The 27,881-nt window shown below is 32.6% G+C and overlaps 1 protein-coding gene across 2 annotated transcripts in view; it reads right to left on the reverse strand.

Moving 5' to 3' along the window:
- The window catches only part of LOC145283654 (E3 ubiquitin-protein ligase RMND5A-like), a 50,603-nt gene that overhangs the window by 12,234 nt on the left and 10,488 nt on the right, over positions 1 to 27,881 (reverse strand). For both annotated transcript variants that reach the window (XM_080132648.1, XM_080132649.1), the window contains exons 2-7: positions 15,131 to 15,276; positions 12,080 to 12,217; positions 9,839 to 9,939; positions 7,702 to 7,868; positions 3,829 to 3,994; positions 920 to 1,022 (exon numbers count right to left, since the gene is read on the reverse strand). In XM_080132648.1, the coding sequence (XP_079988774.1) occupies positions 920 to 1,022; positions 3,829 to 3,994; positions 7,702 to 7,868; positions 9,839 to 9,939; positions 12,080 to 12,217; positions 15,131 to 15,276 (821 nt within the window). The remainder of the gene's footprint in view (positions 1 to 919; positions 1,023 to 3,828; positions 3,995 to 7,701; positions 7,869 to 9,838; positions 9,940 to 12,079; positions 12,218 to 15,130; positions 15,277 to 27,881) is intronic.

The following is a 27,881-nucleotide window of genomic DNA, read 5'->3' on the forward strand; positions in this document are numbered from 1 at the left end:
TATTTTTAAAGCAGAAATTACATTTTTTTTCTTATAACACTAAGAAACAATCCACACAGGTACGAAAGTGGCCCCCCAAAAAAAATAAAATAAATAAATAAATGTTACCAAAGGCAAGAGAAGTTACTTTTCTACCTCACTGAATAAGTTTTTAGTGTTTTTACTTTTTAAATTTATTCAGTTTGAGAAACAAGTAGCGTCGAGTGTTACACAAGAACTAAAACAAATGGCAGCAGTGTCTCTTACATCTGACTTAAAAATAAAAAATTAAATGGAATGCAGTTAGAAACTCACCCAATAAATGTTTGTAGTTGTAAAACGATCACAATGACAATCTAAATTTCAAAAGGAACTCTTGTTCATCCAATATTAATACTTTCTCTTATTTGTCAAAAAAACAAAAAAAAATTGTTTCTCAAAGTGGTCCCCAGTAGTATATCGCTGTCAGGAGAGATGACAGCATTAGGTTTTTGCAGATCTCGCAGAGTGTGTTGACATCCTCCTACATATAGCACCTGATATTCCGAAAAAGTTACTCATCTGATACTGACCAGACTCAACATTGCTTAACTTTGGTTATCTAATAAATGTCAGTGTGATCATGCTGTAACTCCTATCTACTTTGAACCGTTAAAGTCAGTTGGTTTCTATGCATGCAAATTAGTTCCAACTATAAAAATCTGCAACTATGAACACATTTTTTTTTCTAGAAAACGGTTGCCAGACACATAAAACATCTGATACACTTTGAAGCTGATAACTTTCAGTTTCTATTGCTACACACTTTCAAGTTATAGAATTAAAAAAATGATTAACAACCAATCCTAAGCAGAAATATCTTGTCATCAAAGATTCACTCATTTGTACATCAAACTTTAAAGCATAAGTCTCGATGGATAATAATAGAATCATTACTTACTGGTAACTCATCTTTTGCTGTCCATACGCTTGTACAATGGCGTTGTTGCATTACTTGTCGAATACTGAGTAAAGGTGGAAGGGCAATGCAACCAGCACGCATACTGTTACAAAAGAATCATTTTGTTCATTAGCAAGTTGAAACAACACATACATGTGCACTCATACACAAGAAAAAAATACAACATACAAGTAAAATACATGTGTTATCCTATGATTACCATGAATAATAGAAAACACTGATCACAAATTTGGGTTGATTTTGGTATAATGGTAAATGTGTTTGCTAATGGGTGAAGAGACTTGAGTTCACTCCTCAGTCAAGTGATATCAAAAACTCCAAATCTTGTACTCGAGTCTTTAATAGGTGAGGATCAAAGTTACATAGATCAATCCAAGAAAACAAGCAACATCCGTCTCTATATCATCATTAGGGCTATGACAAGAGAATATTCTTTTCATTATTTTGACTCTTAAGTATACATCAGTTAATATCTTATATGTTTTTAGATAGAGTGATGTGGTTCTCGATTGGTTAACTATCTGTGTCGGATATATACTCAAGAGCCAAAATAATGAAAAGAATATTCTCTTGTCATAACCCTAATCATGATGTACTAAATAATGAAAAAAAAATGAGACTTGAGGTTGCTTTCAACTACAGTTGACCTACTTTTCAGATAAACTAATGAATGATCATAATAATCCTTCATAACTACAGTAAATCAAATTGTAATTTATTTTTATTTTTCAATATTTTAAAAATATTTTAAAACGGTCACATTTTGGGAAGACTTCATAACTGATTTATTTTTTATTTTTTGGCCTTTCGATCATGATTAAAGTGTAGTATCTGTTCTGTTCTCAGTTGAAGGAGGGGAAATCCTTGATGAAGGCAAATTTTATTTTTGTCTTATACAGAGTGCTCTCCCCTTTTTTAGGGTGCTTTATATCCCCCCCCCCTCCAATAAAAGAACAACTTTGTGTTTAACCTTGCTCGCGGAGGTTGGCAGAGATACAAGTAAATAGGAACTCAAACTAAAATCAAAGTTAAGTTTTACCGTAGTTATTATATTTAGTTATCTCCATAGGCTTTAAATTTTCTTTTTAAATAAAATTTTGTAAAAAATAGATAACCTATACATCTAAACAGAATTAAATAAATAATAACAGGATAATATAAAAAAATTATATTGTATTAAAAAATAAAACAAAAAATAACACTACATCTTACGAAACAAAGGTCAGCTAGTGCAATGGAAGACTGGAAATTGGAGAATTGCTGCTGCACCCCTCCCCCTCATCTGCATCACATCTCAAAATATGGAAACTTATCCACAATGGTTCTGAACAAAATCATGAGATGGTTAACCAATCACGATTTCATCATCAAAATCAGACCATTTGTGAGCTATGAGAGCTCATCCAAATTCTTACTGATGGTTGTTGCTCACATTCTCAGCTGGCAGCAAGCAGGTAGAAAAGTAGGGAGAATTATGTTGCAAATTAATATCTTCTTCCACCGTATCAGAGAACTCCACTAAATTTGCACTATAAACATGTGCTGTTCTGCTTATTTTGGCAGTGCATATAAATGGTAGACATTGCAAGTGATAGATGTTTGGCCAAAGGAAGAAGTGAGGAGAGCACAGAGAATTAAAAATATCTCTGGCTGGAGTTTGCTCACCACTTGAAAGATGTTTTCTTTGTTTGAAATGAGTATCTCTGTAACATAATGCATATGAGCATGTGGGTAGTATCAGCAGCAGCAAAGGATGGTCAGTATATGAAGAGATTAGCAGCAGCAGCAGTCAACAGACCGCATATGTAAATTAGGAAGTGTGCGCGAGAAGAAAAAAAAGGAGAAAATTCAACACGTGCTTGGTGAGAAACAAAGTCGGCATCAGAGAATTTTTTTTTTTTTTACAAAGGAATCACCACTTATCAAGGCCCGGAGGCCACTCGAGGATAAGGGTTAAGGGGTATACATTAGTCAATGTGATGATTATATATTATTTTCAACAAAGGTATTAGGATTTTTTTAAGTTGGATTATATAGGGGTACGGTTCATCAAGAACTTGTTTACATTGGACTTGAAGACAATCAAATTGTAGTCACCTGGGAAGCAGGTCAAAGGAAGAGAGTTCCACAGGCATGCAGTTCTAAGAAAGAAGCTCTGATCATGGAATCTACATTTAGGTCTAGGCACAGATAAATGTGGAGAAACTATTGGTGGTGGTTCTAGCTAGACAAGTGTTTTTCGTGAAAGTTTGTCGAAGGGGGGGCCATAGATTGAAGCTCAGACGAGCATCTTTCATGGATAAAGCAGAGAATGGACATGTATAGATGCAGGCAAGAAATGGCTGGATGCAGCCGACGTGAGGTCCAAGAAGAAAATTGTATACCAGACAAGATGGACAATGGCAAGAGATTTTTAAGGGGTACTAAAAGTAATGGTAATAAAAACATTGTAAAAAAAATGTCGACCATAGATTTTTATTTATTTTTTGCTTTATTTGTTGGTCCATTTGCGACATAGCGGCTAATTCACATCTTTTTGAATGGAGAATTATGCTAGGACCGACCTTTGAGAGAAAAGTTATGCCCAAAATTATCTGCAAATAAGCCCCCTTGAATGGAGACTACACTTCATCTATTTTCCTGGATACGTGATTGAGCAATCCTAGACCGAGACTTTTTTTTTTTTTTCATCCAGATATTTCTTTTTTGGGAGCTAAATTTTACCTCCATTAAAAACATTCCTTGTGTCTGCCTCACAGGGAGACAAGTAGATGAAACTTTACATTTGGCATAATGAAGAATGGCAAATATGTATGTTTTAGGGATTTTTTGTATGAATTACTTTTTTTTTGTAAGATGTATTTTAGAAAAGAAAAAAAGCTGTATACCTGACTGTAAGCGGGCTTTCCACAGAGAGACCCATCAGTGCACAGGCATCTCGAGTAAAGACATCACAAATCTCTGCCCAATAAATAGGATCCAGTAAATAAGCATAAGGTGATTTCTCAATGTCTTGATGTAAATACAACAAACTGCCCATAAGAACTTGCAAATCTGCACAGAGAGAAAAGAAACAAATAGTACATTTATCAAAATTGTTTTCTTTTTAACATTTGTAGCAGAAATGATGTAGATTATATACTTGTTGTTGTCACTAATATGACAGATTTTCAGTATATTAACATTATATATATATATATATATATATATATATATATATATATATATAAAAGTGAATGTGTCTGTGTGTATGTGTGTGTGTGTACACATTTCCCTATGCAATAACTGTCAATTTTTAGTCTACAGACTCGAAATTTGATATACAGGGTACTGAGATTTGGGAAAATCTATGTGATCAATTTTCGGCCAGAAATTTGGCTGTTAAGGGGTCAAAGTGCAACGATTTGACCTTTGAGAACTCTACCAAACCCCTCCGACAATTTGGGGTCTAAACACTTGAAATTTTAGATATAGGTTACTTGGACATGGATCTAACTTAATAACTTGATTTGAGCCCAAAACAATAAATCTTAAGGGGTCATAATAGGGGTCAAAGTTAAAAAATTGACCGTTTTTTTGTTTTTTTTTTTGCTCAGCATACACCTCCAAACACCCTGGCAACGCCGGGCACCCATGCTAATACATCTATAAAAGTGAATGTGTCTGTGTGTGTGTGTGTGTGTGTGTACATTTCTCTACGCAATAATTCTGTCAATTTTAAATCTACAGACTCGAAATTTGATATACAGGGTACTGAGATTTGGGAAAATTTTTGAGAGTGGTTTCCAGCCAGAAATTTGGCTGTTAAGGGGTCAAAATTCAACGATTTGACCTTTGAGAACTCTACCAAACTCCGTCAATTTTGGGTCAAAACAATTGAAATTTTACATATAGGTTCCTTGGACATGGATCTAACTTAATAAATTGATTTGAGCCCAGAACAATAAATTTTAAGGGGTCATAATAGGGGTCAAAGTTAAAAATAATTGACCACTTTTTTTTTGCTCAACATACACCTCCAAACACCCGGGCAATGCCAGGCTGAAATGCTAGTATATATATATAGAGAGAGAAATCCATAAAAGAATGGTCCATAAAAAATCCAATCATTTGACACCCCTAGCACTGCTCTGCAACTTTTAGTTTCAGAAGAGATAGAGTTTGAAAATATGGAGACAGACATAGTGAGTTTTATAAAATTAGATTATCTTGTCTCATTGTCAACTATAATACCTGTCCCAAGATGGATAAAATAAATTTCCCAAACAGGAAAGTTAAGTATTATTTCTTTACTTTTTACACATTAAGGTGTATTTCAACTTGTAACAATGTTTTTAAAACAATAACAATAAATAAATGTTAAATGTACAAAATAATTTTTTCAAGTTATATTTAGCACAGATTATTTGGATTATTCAGGCTACTAGTCTCATCCTGTTGGTTATTTTCACAATGTTTCAACTAATGTAATCTCCGACCTTCCTCAAAACTCAGGAAACCTTATGGCGAAAATGAGAATCTATAACCAGACAAGAGTTAAAGTCATTAATTAACAATCAGTTCTAAGTGATAGTCTTCTGGAGGTTGAAAGTTCAATCCTCATTATAGATGATATTAACCATGAAGAAATTATAAATTTTTAAAAAATTACTTAACACTTCTATTCTGTCGTGGCTGATGGAACAAGGACAATCTACTCTCATGCATTTAAATAAAGAGTTTGGTTTGAAATTTTGTATAGATTTCAGAGTTTGAAAAGATAGACCTAAAGAAATTAAGAGTTTACATCAACTAAAACGTGAAAATAACCACCAAGATGAGAATAGTAGTTGAAATAATGCAAGTTATCAATCCTCATCTAAAAATTTCTTAAACATATTTAGTATGTTCTATGTTTTAGATGTTGTAATGTAGAATTTAAAAATGTCCTAAAATAAACAAATATTAACAGATTACATTTGAAAATAAATAATCTTTGATCATTTGATGAAAAGAATACTTGTTTGTAAAAAAAAAAAAAAAGAAAAATTGTTTAGCTAAGAAAAATTTTTCATAAAATTTAGAAAATATCCATTCATCTACAAATAAAAAAAAATTTCATTTTAGAATGATATTTTCTTTTTAAACAAATTGAACCACCCACCAAACACAGCTTTGGTGATCTCAAAACAAAGTCGAATGCTGATGTCTTTAATTTTTGATAGAGAGATACCACAAAGATATTGCATATTCAGTTAACCATAGCATTTTCATTTCTCTTCTCAATGGCATTCTATACAAGCCATTTCATGGCACAGAAATAATGAAAGATAAATAAATGAAAATACATATTTCTGTTGTGGAAACTGATACCAAACAAAACAAATAGGTAATTAAGATGCCTAGTCAAAGATATGATCTACCTTTTTATTTTTATTTCAATACATCTTCTAGTAGGGGGGGGGCAGAATGTTATCTATATTACGTCTCTTTGTCTGTCTGTTCGTTCAATATTTTCTTGGAAACTACTAGGCTGATCTGATTGAAATTTAGTATCGATCTATGTTATAATAAGGTGCAGCAAACTAAGTATCATGATATCCATTCCAATGCACAGCTAGGGATAAACAGGGATTATCTATATATTAATATGATAGCGTGTGTGTTCTTTTGTGTGTCACGCTTACATCCGGGTTATTTAATTGTTACGTTCTTCTATTTCTTGTCATAAATAATTTTACCAAGAATTCTTCATAAGTTTTGGTTTCGACTATAGCTTTTGGCACTTAAATCATCTATTTTTTTTATAAATAATTTTATCAAGAATTCTTCATAAGTTTTAGTTTCGATTATGGCTGAAGGAACTCAAGTTATATATATATATATATATATATATATATATATATATATATATATATATTTTTTATAAGTTTTTATTTCGGTTTCGATTCAAGCTGATGCACCCAAGTAATATGGATGTATTTTATTTTTGAAATCGCAACTTTATAATATATAAAAATCAATAGAACATTAACTCTATAATAATATAAACGAAATCTGCAAGAATTAAAATATCATATTTATATCATATTTAAGTGTACTTTATGATCGGGCTTTACCGGGCGTTCGTGCTAGCTTAGATAAATACTTTTGCAGTTTTAACAAAAAAGCTACAATAATATCAGAGCATCTCCATTCACACTGAACATCTACAGAATGCCAACATCGATATATTACATATGAATGCGTTCCCTGTGGAATTTCCACAGGTCCCGCTAGTAGGTATTAATATTTAATGCAAGTAGGGGAGCAACCAGAGTTATCTTGGAAAATACATTCTGGCAAAAGTTTACTTTCATCATGGCTTATGTTTGTGCAAAATTTCAACAAAATCCAAGGCGTGGTTATTGAGAAAAGTGCGAACAAATGAACGGGAGTGAATTACTAGGTTCAATCCTTCCTTTGTCGATGGACTAAAAAATGACCATAAATTTAACCATATTCAACTATCAATTTTGCATAACGTCAACGGGTTATAAATTTTGCCCATTTTTAATGGTCTAAAATGTCTAGTCCTATATATTTTCAAATATACTCGACTTCATTTTCTTGAAAACAAATTTGAAAAGCAAACATTTTCAATAGGTCTCAAATTATGCTTCTCAGTTACACCATGAAGTGGTCCATAGTATAGAATGGCATGCTCTTATAACAATTTCTTGCCAATTTTGGGGTCCTTCAATAAAATGAAAAAATATGAAAAAAGAAGCATACAAACTTACCTTTTGCATGCTGACTAGCAAAAGGTGCAAATTTCTTTGAATATGTGAGGGCTACATGTTGTTTACTTTGACCTTGACGTATCAAACTAATGAACTGCAGCCGGTGTAATTTGAATTCTAATGAACTGTTTTGTGCCATTAATTTTGTACGATTTGCTTCAGCCCATCTGAAAAAAAAAATTATGTAAAACAAAGTTATAACACAACCAAAAAAAAAAAAAAAAAAAAAATGGAGATAATAAACTAATTGTAAGATTTTAAAAAAAAGATTCAATCATTAAAACAATTTCTGAAAGAAGAATGCAGAAAAGCTGAAACTGAGATGAGTTTTCAGTGCAAGTTCATAATGAAAAAACAAAAATACCAGAAACAAAGAAAAATCTGTGACAAAAAATATTGTAGACTAAAAATCATGTGAATTGATCATGAAATTTTATTTGAAAAAAAAAAAAAAAAAAAAAAAAAAATATGGCTAAAAGACGACTGACAATCTCTCAACGCCATTTTGCAGGACAAGGGAGAATTCGAAAACAAGCTTTTGCAAGAAAGAAAGCCATTGTTATATAGGGAGGTCAGACAAATTGTTTAAAAATGATTTTCTTTTCTTTTCTTTTTTTTTTTTTTAAATAAAACTACTTGATTAATTTACATGATTTTTGGTGTACGACATTTTCTTTCTGTCATGGATATGTACACGATAAAAATTTTTCTTTATTTTTCTTTATTTTTGGTTTTTATGTGAGGGGGTGGGGTATAGATTTGCATCAAATTTTCCAACTTGCTGACCCAGGACTCCATTTCTTATGGTATGGAGAGAGGTGGTGCCAAAAAAAAAAAAAAAAAAAAAAAAAAAAAAACTTTTTTCTAAACACCACCAGTTAGTTTCAACTAAAAAAGTAAAAATTAAGAGAAAGATATTGAGTGTACATGTGGGAGAAAGGAGACAGGAAATCATTTTTTAATGAAGTAAAATTTATCTAACATCCCTTCTTTTTCGCTTAAAACTAATTTTCTTTAGAAAAATAAAACTACTTGATCAATTTGTGTGATTTTTGGAGTACAATATTTTCTTTGGTACTTGTACAGTTTAATTAAGACATTAAAAAATGAAAATATCGAAAAAAAGGGTTATATTGTACATATTCGTTATGGAATGAAGTTCTCCGAAAAAAAAAAAAAATTTCCCTTAATTACATCAAGTAGTTATTTTTTTTACAGTGAAAAAACAATTTGTTATGATACCGAGCAAAAGGTTTGACTGTAGGAAGAAAGGCTAGTATTAAAGATGGAGAGGGAGTGTTGGCGCTTTAAACTGATCTCCCCCGTGGCTTGTTCAAAAAATTGAAAGATGGCTACCTTCAACGCGCTGTCATAAAAACGTGTTTTTCTGCTTAAATTACTCAACCAAATTATGTGAATTTTTTTTTTTTTTTTTTGTAGATCTTCAGTCCAAAATGGATACATAAAATATAACCTTTTTTCCATATTTTCATTTTTTAATGTCTTGATTAAACTGTACAAGTACCTTTTCTTCTCATCACAAGTACATACATCATACAGATTTTTCTTATGTGATAGTTCTGGATAAGCACTAACTATTTGTTGTTTTTCTATATTTTCTACTTTTTAATTGTATATTATTTCAGGTTATTGAACATTCGACATAGTTGAACGAGTTTGTTAGCAAATCTGCTGAGTATTTACACATACATGTGCAAATGAGATTTTGTTCTCCAGATAGATATACACACTTCATTAGTTGAAGGTTGGATTTTCTTTTTATGAAGTTGGTGTTAATAAGGTCTATCGTTTCAAACAAATCTCATGTGCTCAACATAGTGGAATTTTCTTAGAACATGGCCAAGATTTCTACATTTTTGATAAAATTGTGTTTCACTGTATCTTATGTTCCACATGGACATTTAGGTTTTAACAACGTTTTAAAAAGAAAAAGTACACATAAATCTATTTAAATAAAAGTATGTTTATTCACTATAAAGGCACAGGCATAAAAATTAGAAATTTAAATACCTTACTAAAACTTGTGAAAAATAAATAAACAATTATAAACCAATCTGAGTTTGGACAAAATTAGATGGCTTAATTTATATGACAAATGCAAAAAAATAAAACTAACTTTAAAGCGGGTTCCAAATTTTTTTCTTTTAGTGCTTCCAGAATGCGATGCAATTCTAAAAACGGCTCCTTTCTGCTCTCTTCCAAATTGAGATCTGCTTCCTATTAAAAAAATATTAATAATTTAATAATAGAAAAGAATTCGAAAACATTCATATACATGAGATAAATAAAGATGAAAACAAAAAAGCAAAAATTTCTTCATATTTCCGAAGACAAATTTTTGATATTAGTACAATATAAAAAGCCCATGGCTGATTGACTATTTCTGTTTAACATGTTATAGAAATTAACAATCACAAAAATACTTTTTTTAAATTTACGAAACATTGCATATTTTGCACGTACAAGAAAAACATTAAGTTAGCTTGTTTTATATGATTGATATTCTCTAACAATTACGCTCCCAAAACCAAGACATTGGAAATGGATACAGTTGATGCAAATACGGAACAGAAGCCACCAAGCACGAAATGAAACATGAAACCATACAGAAACACACCATTTCAACACTTCTTATGTTAATATATTTAATATATCATTTCAAAAAGATTTCATTTATAGAAATGTAAAAAAAATAAAAATTTTCTGTATTTTTAAAAATTATTTTGATTTCAAAGTGCGAAATCATATAGAGGTGTTTTGTTTCAAGAGATTGTTTTTGTTTTGACATTTCTTGTGTTATCATAAAACAATTAAAAAAAACCAATAAACTCATTTTTTAAATTTCTTTTTAAGACGTTATCACGAAACAATTAAAAAAAAAAAAAAGAAAATTTTTATTTTACATTTCTATCAATTTTTTTCTGTAAAGTTTTGTGTTTCATTTCATGCTTGGTAACTTCCGCTCTGTATTTACATCAACTGCATTCATTTTTGCAGTCTTGGTTTAGGAAGCACAATTGTTAGAGATTACTATAGTTATATATTATTACCTTTGCTCAAAGGACCTTCTCCTTCCTTACAGAATTGTATAATCTATCTATAAACATGAATGTGTGTGTGTCTGAGGATACTTCTCAACCTATATAGGGTATTCAGACATGTGGAAAACTTTTTAATCGGCTTTCATACAGAAAAAAGGGTTATTAAGGGGTCAAAATTGAAAAATTGGTACGTGTGGGGGGGGGGCATCGGATTTTTATCTGTTTGTCAACCATTTCACAAATACGTATGCGTGAATCGTCCACATTATGTTAAAAATAAATAGATTTGAAAACACTTTTTAAAGATTGTGTCAAGCTGGTCTAATGGTTATCATACTTGACTCACTATCTTAAAGTTTTGGTTTCGATTTTAGCGCCAGTATTTTTTTTTTTTTTTTACTTACAAGAAGTGAACTGTTTAGAAAAATCAATAGCATGCACATGTCTGTTTCCTTTTACTTCATTCTTTTTTTTTTTTTAAAGAATTTGACGTTACGTTTAATATTGGGCAATGCTGGGTACATCTAGTCTCCTACAATGTTTGACAAAAAGAGTAACTATCTCATTGAAATTCATAGTGATCATCGTTCACATATTGATTTATATGCAAATTGTGTTAATTTTTGTAAATTTCTGTGATCATTAAGTTGTACAGAAATGGATAACTGACCTTGGATCCTATACTATATTAGTACACAAAATTGCATTTTCAAATACAGTTAATTAAAATTGCATGCGAATTTCTCTCTTTTACTTTCCAGTTATGGGTTAGTATTTATAATACAATCTTGAGTTTTATAGTTTTATTAGCAGAGCTATCTGGTGTTGCTAAGATCTTGGCCTTCGGGAAAAGATCAGTGTAGTATCTGTTCTAATGCTACACTTCAACTTTTCTGTCCTCAGTCAGTGGAGGAGAAATCCTTCATGACCGAGACAATTTAAATTTTTATTCCTATCTAGAGTGTCCCTTTTTGGGACCTGAATTTTCCCCACATTAAAAACCGACCTTGTGTCTAATTTTGCACTCATGGGGAGGCAAGTAAATAGGAACATCTTTATATTAAAACTTCTATCTCTCTCTTTCGCTCATCACCATGTTTTATGTCCTTCTTCCAAGCCCTCGCTTTCACTTCTGCCCAACCTACCTATTACTTTCTCTTGTTTTAATGCGTTGAAAAAAAAAAAAAAAAGAAAAGAAAATTCAAGTTTTATTATTTTACACTAAACTCATGTGATAAGTTAATCTTATTTGTAAATATTTCAATTTATATTCACAAAAAATAGACAAAACAAAAAACCGACATTATCTTGCTTACTTCATTTAAGGCTTCAGCTATATCTAACATGCCTTGTCGTAAAAAATGTTCACAAACAACTTTATTCAAGGTTTTCTGCTTGTCATCCCCTTCAAATGCACCAGCTGTAGTTATTGAACTGAAATCAGATTTGAAATTCTGAAAAAGAGAAAAACAAATTTGTGAATAAACTATAAGAAAACAAATATGTGATCCTTTCAGTCACTCATTGAGCTTTGAATCAGGTAAAAGGTGAGTTTACAAAAATCAAGTTTCTGAACTTTGGAGATGAGGATTGAAGATTCATAGCATAATGAATAAAGTACTAAGTAAAAATTCACACTCAAGTTGTAGGTTCAATTCCCAGTGCGGGTGATACAATTACAAATTACTTAAGACTTCTACGCGATCACAGCTGACATAACCAGGGCATACTACCCTCATGGATTAAATAAAGGGTTACGTTTACAATTTTGTACATCTACACGAGCCCAAGCTCAACAGAAAGATTCTTGAGCTCAACAAGAGATACTTGAAGAAGGTCAGGTTACATGGAGGCAAAACGTTTTGAGAATAACAATCAAGATGAGAACAGAATTCTGAATAAGCTAAATAATAAAAATTTACAAAATCAGTTAAGTTAAAAAAAAAAAAAAAAATTAGTCTCTCTTCTTACTACATCTCCCTCTGTCTTTTTCTCCCCCCCCCCTCCAGCTACGTGTTAAGTACTATTACTATTTGTGGTGATATTTCCTTTTGTTTATAATGGACTATTCAAATCTTGAGTTTTATAGTTTTATTGCCTTTGACTAAAACTGAAAGAGAGTAATAGAAGCAAGAATGATAAATACTGCATACAATAAGAGGGGGGGGCAAACAAATATACAGTGAGAAAGAATGATAGTGATGAACAGAAACTTGGTAAGAGATGGATCACTTAGGGAGTTAATTGCAAATTACAGATAATTAGAGCAATTAAAATGGATTGCTTTTACAAATATGATTCAATTCAAAAGCTAAAGAATATTTTAACATTTTTCATAATTAAAATATATAGGAAAAGGAGCTTTAAGGAAACAAACGTTGATTAATTTGGCTTTAGTATAAAACAGATTTAGAAATAACAAAATATTTTTTATTATTGGTAAGCCTTTTTTTTTTTTTTTTTTTTTTTTTTTTTTTTTACTCGATTCCCAAATTAGAATTGGTTGCATAAGTTTCATATTTCTTCTTTGCTTTTATTCATCCCAAGCAAGGCATATAACATAAGGGGATATTATGATTAGAAGCCATATTTATAAAGAACCTAAGTGGAGAGTTGTGCAGCAAGATATTTGTTCATGTTACATTTAAATTCTTGCATGTTGGTACAGTCAGAGAAACAGAAAGAGAATGCCAAAGCTAAGCAGTCCAATGAAAGACACTATTAAAGTAGAATGTTTTCCAGCATCTGGATACTTCTACATTGAACAGGTAAAATTTTGTTGCTAGTCAGTTTGAGTTTCAGTTAAAAAGTACAAGTAAAAAAAAAAAAAGAAGCTAAATATTCTATTTCAATCTGTAAACATTAAAATCCGTTTTGTCCCAACATGTAAACAATTAGCACTGCTAAAGACAAAACAAAAAAAAATTAATAAATCAGCCATATGTTAAAATGACCAAATCTGGCATCAAAGTTTTCATGTAATCTATATATATAAAAGCGAAAATGTATGTATGTGTGTGTGTATGTTTGTGTGTCTGCTAAAAACTTTCGACAGACAGAACAAAAATTCACAAACTCGGTATCATATCGTCGCGTTAGGTCAGTTGGTTAGCGCGTTGGTTCATTATCTAAACGTTTTGGGTTCAAATTGTGGTGCGAGATGACCTCAGTGAGGAAGTGGAAAGTCAAGAATCTGATATCATTTTTGAAAAAAATCAATAGTGGTTTCTGTTTACTGCCAGTCCTTCGAGTCACAAAAAACTGCCTGTCCCGAAACTCCAATGCGCGTGTGGGGATGGGCAAACAATGTGAGCTTAGCATGAATGGCAGTCAAAGCTTATCAATCTCTTTCTTGAATTTCTGTAATCATGGTCTTACTATAGCCCTTATGCCAATAAAAAATTTAAAAGTAGCCTTATGTGTCCATGTGAATTAATCAAGGTTACAATGACAACATATGTGGTAAAACAATGGTATGTATAATGAGTTATGTACACGTAAGAGGATACAAGTATCCAAGATATAAAACCAGATAAATTGTGCATAAAAAAATTTACATGGTATAAAGACAGTACATATACTTTTTTGCATTGAAATAAAGAAAAACAAATATGGTTGCTTTATCATCATTAAATAATGTGTGTGGACACTTTGATGATCATCGTCATCATCAGTAGAATATATGATCCTTAATGCACTTCACACTCCTCAAACCATAAGCCCCTAGATTTAAGTGTGGAGTTATTTCTAAGATAATGTCTATGAAAATCTCACCAGACTAATTCTGAACTAAAGAGGAATATCACAGCCCAAATCAGGGCAGTGTCACGAGCAGAGTGTGTCAAAATTATTGCCAATTTTCCACACCATATCCAAGTGTGCTTGCAACAGAAAGGAGCACATTTAATGGAAATGAAAGAAAGATTGTTTGGCACTGATGACAAACTTGGTGGACAAGTCAGGTATGGACTTATTTGTATAAAATATGGCTAGATTGTAGAAATGATTGTACATTTTTTTAATGATTCCATAGAAAGCACTTGGGCGAAGGAAGATCGCCCTGTAGTTAGACTTGTAAGCAGTTGGCATTGGACACTGCTGGTGTACAGAGACTGCCCAGGCTTCTATCTTTGTGACTAACCTAAAAATGAAAAGTTCCGAAGAGTTTATTTTGTGATTAATGACTTGATGCTCGTGTTTTTTTCCATTCACTCCATGTTGTCTTCCAGCTATAAGGAACAAATTTCCAAGATTGCTGCAGAAATAAGACATGAAGTCCAGATAAAGCCGCTAGATGGTCACAAAGTAGTCTATAACAGAATGAAGCTCAGCGGTTTCAAAAGCTAGAAAAAAAAAAGGAAACTTACTCTATCAATGGCTTTCCCTACTCGAGACACAGTGCTATGAAGATCTTTGTGTTCTGTACTGAGTCTGGAGACTGTATCACGCACTCTACGTAGGCACTGTGATAGGACCAAGGATTGTGTGGCTGTCAGTTCTCTGTCTTCAGGCACTGTAATACATAATTGAATTCAGTTTAAGTAAAAAAAGAATAAGCATATGTTATAAAGAAAATACAAGAAAAATAGATAAAAAAAAAAAAACAACAACAAATGACAACACAATACTTGACAAAAAAACTTCTTTAACATTTTTTTTTTTTTCAAATATTGATGCTTTCGACAAGATACAGGTAAACATATGAAAATTGGTTTGATTTGCTAATGTTTTTCATTTTAACCAAAATTAAATCGAATCTATTGTTTAAACCAAAATTAAATATTAAGGCTATTCAGCATTGCTTGTGTATTATATAATGCTAGAGAACTGAAAGGAACATGGAACATTAGGAAAGTCAAGACAACACAAATAAATAGAGAGACACTAGGAACCCTAAAAATTTTGAAAAAAAAAAGAATGGGAGAAATTGGAATCAGAGGAAAGACTAAGATACAAAGGATGACAATGATGAAAACAGTTGAAATCGTAAGGAAAATCCTCAAATGCAGAAACTAATTAACACAACTCAGAGTAAGAGAACTGAAAGCACAAAAGTTTTCCATTTACAGCTGAAAAAAAAAAAAAAAAAAAAAAAAAAGGTGGTATTAGTTTCGACGGGTACCATACTGCACAAAATAATTATGAAGGGCCAAGGAGGAGGAAAAGCACTAACCAAACTCCTACTAGAAGAGACTTGAGGGAAGCTTTTTGCCACCCAAACCTCAAGGAATACTAATGGCCACTGCTAAGAAATGAATGGGAAGCGGCTGTTGTATTAACACGTTAATTTTCAATGGTTATTGAAAAAGGTGGAGAGCAATGAAAATGTGGGGAGACTTATTCATTTAGATTCCAGAGAACACCACAGATTATTGTCAGTGAGTGATTATGATGGCCTGAGTGAAAACTCCTCTTGGTTGAGAATCACTCTTGGTTTGGTCCATCAATCAAGTTTCTTACACTTTCAGCATAGCCGATAGAATACAACCATTCTGCAAGCTACTGAAGCCAGAAACATTTTTCCAATGAAATGGCAAGCTGAACAAACTCTTTGAAGAATTCCAGAATGTCATTATCAATGATATAGACAAGGGTGTAGTGTATGTATATTTGAAACTAGAAAACCTACGGGTCTCATGACTAACTAGTCAAAAGACAGTATTGGATTCTGGTTGTTCCAAAGACATTACACATGTCCCAAAACGCTTCCCTTCTGCTGTCATGGAGGATAGAAAATTACTTTGGTTGGAAGCCGTTTCACCTGATCAGCAATCGTGTGATGCACCAATTGAAGGAAAGGTTTTCGCTTTTGTTGACACATTGGACAAAGGAATTTCGTTCTAGGCTGTGAGAATTTCATTATAGCAGTCGACCATAAACCGTTATTAAAGATATTTTGTGATTAATTGGTGAAAAAGAATCTCAATAAGCGTCAAAACAACTTGAAGGAAAAGATTATGTTAGAGTTTCAAGATGATCCATGTTCCTGGGACAAGACACCAAGCTGCTGACGATGCATCTCCACACCATGGAGATATGATTTCAGAAGATTTAGCAGCCATCACCATTTCAGGCACCTCATTACAGCGACATGCACTCACCTTGGTAAGATATGATCAATTAGATGATGCAATTGAAGAATATACCTTTCTCTCAGCTGTGTCATCCATCAACTCACTGCAGTACATCATTTTGGATTAAGTTCAATGAGCTACTAATGTAACATTATACCCACGTTTACACACGGGACCCACATGTTGTATGCAGTCTACGTCGCAAAGGAGACCAAGACAAAGAATAACTTTAACTCACTTTTTTGTATAAAAACAACATTTATTTCCCCGGGGGTACTTTCCTGAATAAACCGTGATCATGCTCCTTTTCTCTGACCTCGGTCGTAAAATCTGCTTAAATATAATATTTTAATTTATTACAAAAAATATATGATGTGTGCCATCAGCTACAATGGAAACTGAAATCAAAATTTGTAAGCAATAAATGGAGGTAGACAGTCGTGAAATAAATAGAAAACATGGAGGAGGGGTTAGTAAATACACTTTAAAAACAAAAGATACGGTTAAAAACACGAAAATACTGCGTCATGGTGTAAAACGGATGAAAACACAAAAAATAAAAAAGGCAGTGTAAAAATAAAAGTTGAGCAGTGTAAAAAAAAAATTTTCTTAAAGAAACGTTTTTATATTTATTTTGTTAAGATGGATAGAAAAAAAACAAACTTACCTATCGTGTTATTAAAGAAAAAAAAAAATGACGCGTGACAGACGCAAACTCGCAAAAGATAACATTGTAAGAGATTTCTTGGGCTTCAGGCTAAGATCAAAGTGTAGCATTTGTTCTGATGCTACACTTCAATTTTCTGGAAGGAGGGGGAGGGGGTCATTTACTCGACTAGCTAAGAGGTGAGAAATTTACCTGAGGAATGCTTAGGGAAGGAACACGTACATATACTTCACTCCCCTGTGTACATACAAGCTTGTTACTTGTATCAACCTTTTTTCGAAAACCATGAAATGTAATCTATCATATCTTGACCTTCAATTGTTGCTTGAAGAATGCGATCCGATCCTGATCAGCAAAAAAGTTCAACCTTTTGGTTATCTCTCAAGACACAACATCCACACCACCATTTGCATTATGGCCAGAATTGCAATAAACAATATTCATCTCCCTGTCCCATGGCAACCTGGCATTGTCGATTATGTAGGATACAGTTAGCAGGCGAAGATGCTCAGGAGTGATACAAGCCATTACCTTATCGATATATCCTCAGAGTTTTTTTTCGACATTCAAAGAAAGCATGTTTAGATACTACTCTTTAATCCTAGCTTTTTGGAGCAATTAACCCATTGGTCTGTCACAAACTAAAGGACCAGAATATCTCTATATATATTCCAGCAGATGGGCAAGAGGAGCAGCTAGTTGGTGTTCTGGGCATCTCAAAGCCAGTTGAGGTTTGTATGCCTCTCCGAGTGATGGGTCCTTCGGCTCTTAGGTAATGGATTCTGCACAGATGGATTTGTATTTTGATTAGAGTTTTCGAGGTGAAGGGTTTTGGTTTGTAAGCCTGTTATTCAGTATAAGAAAATGATCATTGTAACATTCTTAAAAATAAAACTTTGTTACTTCTTTTAAACTGGAGTTGTAATTTTGTTTGAAGAATCTAGTACTGACTGAGAACACATAATTGACACTGCATTTGGTGTAAAAACCGAGCACTGTCTTCGGACCAGCACTATGAGTGGATGATCACAGTCTGTGCACACAGATGCACGGTCACAGGCTTAACTACATAAAGATATCATTTTGGCATATGTAGTTATCCTTAGTGGCTCATTAAAAAGGACAGTTTGACTCATTTCATTGTCAAAGTAATAATATTTTTAAACTAGCAGGAAGGCCTGACATTGACCGAGATTCAATAAGGATCAACAAATGTCCCTTGCTGCCATACTTTTATTATCATTCAAATCGACCATTTTTCAATTAATGCGATTGATTGCCTGGTTTTGTTGAGGAACCCATCATGTTGTAACAGCAGTAAGCTTCACATGCCTCCATGTAGTGACAGTCCACAATACATTGTAGTCTACATTACACTGTAGAGAACTTACTGTTAATTTTATAAAATTATTTTATATAATGATTTGAATTAAAGTTTAAAATGCAAAAGTCAAGTAACATGGTTTAATTGTGCTCTAAACAGAAGTCTTTGCAAACATGACCCCTATCAAAAAACCTACTGTTGATCTTATTTGCTGGGTCTTTCTACTTGTGCAGTGATAAAGCTTCTAAAATGCACTTGTGATGTTAGGCTGTATAAAAGTGTTTACTTGGGTGAAAATTGTACTGTTTTTTTCTTTAATCAGATTTTTTCGATTATCGATTTTCAATACTTATCGGAGGCATTCTGATACAAAACATTCCTAGACACATCAAGTACATTGTACATTTGTGTGAAATTAAAAAAAAGAAAAAAAAAAAACATGGCCAAGCTATTTCAGAGACCATAGGGAATGAACTCACATACACACAGACAAAGTAACTTTTATATAATAATAGAAACTATATATAAAAAACAAACTATTTATTTATTTGAAATATTATTTCTCTACACAATAACAAGCGTAACATATTGAATGTGCATTTCAACTAGTTTTAAATAATTGTTGTTTTCCTGTTGTAATTAATATTGGACAAGCCAAAAGAATACATGGCCATAGGCGGTTAGAGGTTATGAAATGTTAACATAGGGTCAAACAGAAGATCGATGACTGCAGAGTGAGAAAATGCAGTTTTGACTGGTATTTTCAACCACACAATTGAGTGAAAATAAAAGAATCAGAAAAAACACAATTATTAGCAGAAACAAACGTGTCAGGAGCTTTCCAGTGAAGTGTATCAAACTGCCAAATAGCCAACTCTTGCCATCTTGTTTGATATTATGCTGAATCTTTTCTCAGTACCCCGGCTGACATTGTGTTGAGAGAATCCTTTCCAACCAAATTACCACAAAGATGACAAACTGAGAAACTTTATTTCTGGACATGTTTGACAATGTATTATGTATATCTATATATACTAATAAAGAAGATAAAATAAAATACATTTCTGTAAATAAAAGGAGTGACATATTTACATGCAAAACAAAGGGCAGGTAACTCCCTCATCGCTGAGGAAATTAAAATACAAAATAGGATTTCAAAACTTAATATCGCTAAAAAAAATTTAAAAGCGATAAAACCGTGCATAAAATTTGACAAGGTTTCATGGCTCAATAGTAAAACGCCAGACTGGATTATGTATTCATGGATTCAAACCTTGTCAAAAAGTTTAGTCATGCTGACAACTGTCAATAGCTAAAACACGGGTGTCCATGGATAACTTATTAACATAACAATATTTAAATATGTAAATATTTAAAAATCTAATATATAAATCTCACTGTGTGTGCGTGTTAATTTCGCCCAAATGGATCAGTGAGGTTTTCAAAGTGTATCATTATGATGACTGAACTTATGCATTCAGGACCTGAAAGTCTAATCTCTCTGTTGCAGATACTGACGGTGTGAGACCCTACGAAAGCAACCCTTGTCCTGGACGTACATCAGAAGCAGAAATGTGTCATTGAATAAAAGGTAAAAATGCATTGAGAATGGTGGTGATTATGTAGAAAAATAAATTCTGGAGCACAAAAAGTTGCTAGTTTTAATAGTACCACTCCAGTCTTTATAGCTCTTCAACTTTTGGAGTTAAAAAAAAAAAAATAATAGGAGGCTTTACTTTTAGATCTACCCTTGTATTTCTAAATCTTTTCATTAACAAAAAATAAACAAAAAAATAAGTAAAGATTGTTTTTGTTTTTTAGTCAAATCATATGTATTTTTTTTTTATTTTTTTTTTTTATTACATTTTCACCCCAAACAAGGCAAATTGCCACTTTGGTGTAGGGGGCTACTATCAGGGGCAACAACTACTGGGGTACTATGTAGGGATTTGGGCAGCAAGATGTCGGTTCACATTACACTTGAACTTCTGCACGTCAGTACTGTTGGGGAAGCAGGGACCTGGAATGGAATTCCAGAGTCTAGCGGTTCTGGGGAAGAAACTATTGGAGTAGAAAGATCTTTTACATCTAGGGATCTCTACAGTGTGGGGGTGGGATTTAGCAGCCTGTCGGGTTTGTCGAGGGTGCTCACGTCGTGGGGGCACAAGTGATTGCAGTTCGTCAGAGCATTCACCACTAAAATACTTGTAGAAAAGCAGAGGGATGCAACATTTCGTCGATGGGACAGAGGCTGAAGCTTAGATGCCAGTTTAGGGCCTATCAGGTTTGCGACTCTCTTTTGGACCTTGTCAAGGAGCGAGAGACTAGTAGCAGATGCACCAGCCCAGATGTGGCAGCAATACTCCATACATGGGCGAATGGTGGCCTTATAGAGGTACAGGATACTTTCGGGTGTATTGGACAAACTATTTTTGTATATTAGAAATATAACTTCTTTATGCTTATTTATTTCAGACAATCAAACTATTTTAGATTTATGGGAGTTTGTATCCAACTGCCAAACTTATAAACAGTTTAAGTAGGTTAAAAAGATAAAATATTTTCATTTGAACAATGACCATGTGGATAAAGGGTCTGTGTTCAGTTTAGTTTTATGTCACTTTTCAGAATGTGAATCTCACACTAAACAATTGTTTTATTTTTGTTTTTATGGAAATCACCTCAGACAAGGTATAAAGCTACTTGATGTAAGAAGCCATATATATATATATATATATATATATTACTTCAAGGTTCAAAACGAATCACAAATAAACATTTGATTGATAGATTCCATTGGTCATGGAATGTGAGGACTAAGGATAATAAAACTGAAGCGAGAGTTACAAGACTGTTGAAAGTAAAACCAAGGTCCAATTTCTACTCTCCTTCCTAGCAGATATTGATCACGATAAACCTGAATGATGCACTTCTTTTTATTATTTTATTGTGGTTTAAAGTAAAGGAAAAAACAAGCAGAAACACCTTTTTCATTTGAAGTGACATACAGAAGAAAAACGTTTGAGAAACTTGTATTTTGGTTTGTAAATGATAAAAGAAAACATAATAAACTGTTAACCTGCTAAAATCTTATTTTCTGGAAATTAAATAAAGTTTTCACCAATTTATTTACTAATGAGAGGGAAACCTTACATTGCCCAGGATTGAATGATGATCAATGAATATTTTATGTTCCCATATTTTTTATTGTCAGTGAAATTGTCCATTTTTCAATTAAACTGATTAATTGCCTGATCTAGTTGGAGACCCATCTCCATGCACTGGGAGGAAGCTTCACATGCCTCCCCACATTGAATTATTCCACAATACATTGTAGTCTACATTACAATGTAGACTATAATATATTGTGGAATAAGTCACATTAAAGTTTAAAATGTAAAAGTTAGGTATCATGCCAGGGCTCTATGGACAAATTTATCTTTAGTTGACCTTTGACAATTAAATATTTTCGTTTACTAGCCAAAAGATAGCCAAATAGAAAAGTTACTTGCCAAACCCACATGATTTTTAGAATATGACATCTTCGTTCTGTGACGATTAAGTACATCATCAACATTTTTCTGTATTTTTTTTTTTTAAATAAATGTAATTCTAAATATACAACCAATTTTATGTTGATACTTAAAGGTATAAACATTCTAATTTCTTCAGATATCTTTTTAAACAGCCTCCGTTAAAAAAAAGAGTATATTGTTCTATTAAACTTTTATTGTTTAAATAATTTGACCTTTCGTTTTATTAAAAAAAAGTTGAAAAGATATTTTTCACTCAATAGTGAGCTTTGGAAGATTATCAGTGAAAGAAATACAATCACCAAAAGATAAGCGTTTCATTATTTCTAGTCACCACTTGGAAAAATCACTCGCAAATGCGACTGTTTCACTCGCAATGTAGAGCCCTGCATGCTTTAATCGTGCTCTAAACAGAAATTCATTTTGAACGTGCCTGTCATATCAAAGAACCTACTGTTGATTTTATATGCCTGACCTTACTGCTTGTGTGGTAATAAAACTTCTCAAATACACTTGTGATGTTAGGCTGTGTAAGGTATAAACTCTGGTCAAAATCGCCCATTCCTTCTTTTACTGGATTATTTTGATTGTCGATTATTAATACTTATCGAAGACATTCCAATACAAAACCTATTTAAGAACACTGCCAGACACATGAAGTACCTTTATGTGAAATTTCATAAAAATCGGCCCAGCCGTTTTCGAGTCCATAAGGAATAAACTCACACATACAAAGTTCCTTTTAATAGTAGAGATATTAATAAAATGATCTCAATTTTTTCCCCATCAAAGCAGCTTCAATAGGAAACTAACTGAAGAGTTCTTCACCAAATCTTTCGCAGTCATCATTTACAGCACTTCCTGAAGCACGTTTCACAAACCTATACATAGATTTCATCCACGTTTAACAACGGTTACATTTAATCTAAAAATGCCTCTCACAACCATATAGTCCTATACAGAAGGTAGCAAACAGTTTCACCCTGTATACATTAAGTCCCCTTACAATACTCATCTCATCAGGTTACAATATATGCAAGTATACTTACTTATTGCTTAACCGTTATTATTTTCTATACATACTAGCTGGCAGCCCAGCGTTGCCCGGTTGTACACTACACTGAAATCTATTTTAATTCATGGAGATTGTGTTTGTATTATTACAGAGTCTATCTTCTATTGATTATTATATATTACAAGGAATAATTTGCCCAGTGGACTAATTTGAAAAAAATAAAAAAATTTTTAAATAATAATGATATTGTTGTTCATCAAATTTGTCTGTGCTTGTTTACAATATCACGTCAGCTGATATTTGGGCTTGAAGATGAATGCCCTGGAAAAGTCACTTCTGATTAATGTTTAGTTTTAAAATATGCAAACGAAATGGCGATTTTAAATGGTACCTTTTTTATCGTAAATTGAACTCATTAATAAGAAAAAAATTAAAATAAAATAGTGAGGTACACCCGGGCTTGAACAGGGGATTATTCGATCTAAAGTCGAATGCTCTACTACTAAGCTTTATTTCCAGATTATAATAAATCTGTTTAAGTCATGATTTGCTGAAATTTTATTATTTCCCTTGGCTGGTGTAACATAAAATATTCCCCTGTAAAAACTATTCTTTTTTATCTAGAAGAGAGAAAAGCTATTTTTAAGATCGGATTTTTTCCATTTTCGATACTTATTGGATGGATTTCTGTATCATATCTAAGAACATTGCCAGATAAATAAATTAGTACTGTGTGAAATTTGCAAAAGATAACCTATGAGGAAGTAACACACACACAAACAAAGTGACATTTATATAATAGTAAAAAGAGATTCAAACTACTTATCACACATTACAAAAGAATAAGAAAAGAAATAATAGGCGCACCCTTCTATTCAACAAGATTATACCTCGTGTTGTATATAAAGAAATTCCGTTTTTGTTTTTCCTTTTTTTTTTTTGCCCATATGCTTCTTGACATTACAATAACCGCTTTGTGATAAAACAATTCTTTGGAATTTTCTTGATAATTATGAGGATGAAAGCATTTCTTCCATGAATCTTAAAAGTTATCTTAACTCTGTGGTGTGAGTCAAGACATTCAGGATCAGGGCGGAGACTCTAAATTCCGCCTCACCTGATGCCAGTCATATGGCAGCCAAGATAGCTACAACTAAACAGAAATGGCAGCTGAAAGTTAAGAGTGGATTTTCCTGATAAACAGCACTCAAGGTTCATTTTAAAACAGTGAATGTTCAGGGTTCAATTTGCAAGACATTCTACACATTGAAAGAATTCTCCTTAAGATAGGAAAAAAAAATTTTTTGTTTGCCCATGACGACTCAACTATTTTCATTAAAGTGTCACAAAAACAGCCAAAACGTAATGAGACAAGATAAAAAGATGCTAAAAGAGAGTTAACAAAAATTACCTTTTTTTTTTTTTGTTTAATTTTTCTTGAGTCACTGTACAACTCACGCTCTCTATTGATCCAAATTTTGACAACAGGACCATTGCCAGCACCCTCAAAATGCAAATTCGGATGGTTCCTTGCTTGAGGGCACAGCTCAATGAAGTTCCTGAGCACGGTTATAGTCTTTTTCAAGTGAAGGCCACATCATGCCACCTCACATCTTCGAAGTCAGCTTGGAAGTCAACACAGTGTACCTGGATGTGCTGAAGAGTGTGGTGATCCTCTGGTGCAATCATGTGGCTACTGGCAGACTCTGGGTGTGGCAGCAGGATTCTGCGCTGGCCCACAAGTCCAAAAAGACTCAGGCTTGACTTCAAAAGGAGTGCTACATCTTTATACCCTTCTCTCCCCCCCCCTCAGAACTCGGACTATGAAGGACTATAATTTGGTCATACGTCGAGAACATCACCAACATGACTTCCTACAACACCAATGCCAGCCTGATCACCACCATCTGCGGAGTATTCGCCGATCTCCCGCCAGTGTTTGTGGAAAAAGCATGCTCCCAGTTCCGGCCTGCATCGAGGCAGTGATTGAGGCTGAAGGAGGCTACATTGAATAGATGTCAACTCTAGTACATAATCAAGTTACCTGAATTGATTTTTTCAATAAAAGTTTTTAAGTTGTAGTGTTGTAGGGCAACAAATTTATTGTTCCAACCTGTATATTACATGGTAACAAATTTTTTATATGTTACATGTCTCTTCACCGTCTCTTAATATAGACAAACTGTGAATAAATTCAATGTTATTGTAGCCAACTGTTTCTCTCTTCTATTTTTCACTTATAACACTAGTGTATGTTATCAAAAAATAATACCCTAAAAATGATAATCATCATGTGTGGATTAGAAACGTTTCAATTTCAAACACATGGTCAACTAAAGGGATAAAGCTGAAATATCAAATGTTTCTCTTTATAGCGTGTTGGACATGTTAATCTATATTTTTATAAAGTAATAGGGTTCGTGTGTTTCTGTCTGTGTGTACAGCTCTCCACCATCAACGAAATATAAAGGATGTAAGAGGGTAGATCTCTCCTGGTAGAGAAACATTAGAACCCATTTTAGGATGTTTCTGTTATAAGAGACATAAGAATCATTGCCTAATTTCTTTATATACTATTCTACAAACAACCCCCATATCGAATGACTTATGCTCATTTGCATATCACATTATATTAAATTTCTTTAACTAATTACCTCGACCTTATTACATATTGGAAATATTCTAATCATTTCAACTGTACTATTTACATAATCTATTTAACATTTAATCTATCTTCTATCTTATATCTATCTATATCTATATCTATCTTCTATATATCTATAAAAACAGAGATGTGTGTGTGCCACAGACGATTTCTGATTGGTTAATCCAATAATCACATCTCCTAAAAAACAATCGTTTCTACGCTCTTACCTTTACCATAAAATATTATGGCTTTATTTTTTGCCATCTTGGAACGGTTTAATTTTTTAATAACTTGTTATTTACAAATTAAAAAAATACGAAACTATTATACGAAACTAAACTACACGAAATACGCGCACACACGCACACACACACGTTCACTACCGTCACGTTGGTATGGCAACCAAACCCGCTGACTTCTTTTTCTCATTTCACTCGTGGTTTTAAATTCATTTCGGGTTTGTATTACTGTACACATAGATTCGAATAAGTTGCCAAAAAACAAATATATAACAAATAAATGTTATCAAAGGCAAATTTTTCGTGTTTTTATTCAATTTAACATGTTTATTCAGCTCGAAAAGCATACAGTGTTTACCGATGTATTGCAAAATTCAAGATGGCGGCCGATTCTCTCTTTAACACGGTAAGTTTGGAAAAAGGTGTAATAAATAAAAAACCGGTTAAAATACTGTTAAAAACTCGCTCAATATATGTTACCGTGACATAGGTTGACATATATTCGGCGGGTTTTTAATAGTATTTTGTATAGTTTTTTTATTTATAACACCTTTTCCCAAACTTACGGTGTTAAAGAATGTGTGAGACGCCATCTTGAATTTTCCAACACATCGGTAAACACTGTATTCTTTTCGAGCTGAATAAACATGTTAAATTGAATAAAAACACGAAAAATATATCCAGTTTTTATCGGTTTTTTACCTTCTCTGCAGAAGTACAAAAAACAAACAAACAAAAAAAAAAACGGAAGGTACTTTTACAGAATGTTAAACTAACCCTAACCGATGTTTTATGTTTAGTTTAGGAAAAGTCAGAAGAAATAAAAGTCATTATTGCATGAAATATACGTATTTAGTTGAAGTATTGTTTATGTCAATTCTTTCGAAGAAATTTAGCAAGAATACCTGTAAACCAGGAAATCGGTAAAATGTCATCATGGATGAATACTTGTCTTATAATTTCTACCCTTGACAAAAACTTAGCCATAACAAAAGAGATTTATTTTATATATATATTTATAATACTAATATTTAACATTAGTTTATCATTTAAGCCGATAAAAAGCCCTTTTTTTTTCCGAGTCATAAAAGGATTTGGAGTTTCCTAATCAACCTTTCGGGTGCAGTTGCACGCTCTCAAAATAACTAAAGTGTTGGCTTTAAAAAAATTGGTTCATTAAAACTAAACAGGTTTAGTTTTAATAAAAAAAAAAAAAATTAAAAAAAAATCGCTTTGGTAATTAGATATGTCGTATGGTTATCCCTAATCGCTGAATAAAACCGCTAACGAGTTGAATGATTACGACATAAAATTAAACTCGGGTTCCTGAAACGGAAACTTCGTTTGTTTTTGTTTTTTTCTTATCAATATATTTACATTGTTATTTTGTTTTCATTTTCAATCATTCGAACAGTTTTCTTTTTCAAGTAATCCAAGTTACAAAATTCCCACTGTTTACTATGCTAAAATCACAATGACTAATGTATACCTATTAACCCTTATCCTTGAGTGGCCTCTGGGCCTTGATAAGTGGTGATACCCATGTAAAAAAAAAAAAAAATCACTCGAACAGTTTTCTTTTTATAATGTACAGTTTTAAAAGTTTAAAAACGATATAG

This window comes from Euprymna scolopes, chromosome 8 (assembly GCF_053919585.1).
Source record: "Euprymna scolopes isolate OS-2025 chromosome 8, ASM5391958v1, whole genome shotgun sequence".
In the NCBI taxonomy this organism is placed as follows: Eukaryota; Metazoa; Mollusca; class Cephalopoda; order Sepiida; family Sepiolidae; genus Euprymna; species Euprymna scolopes.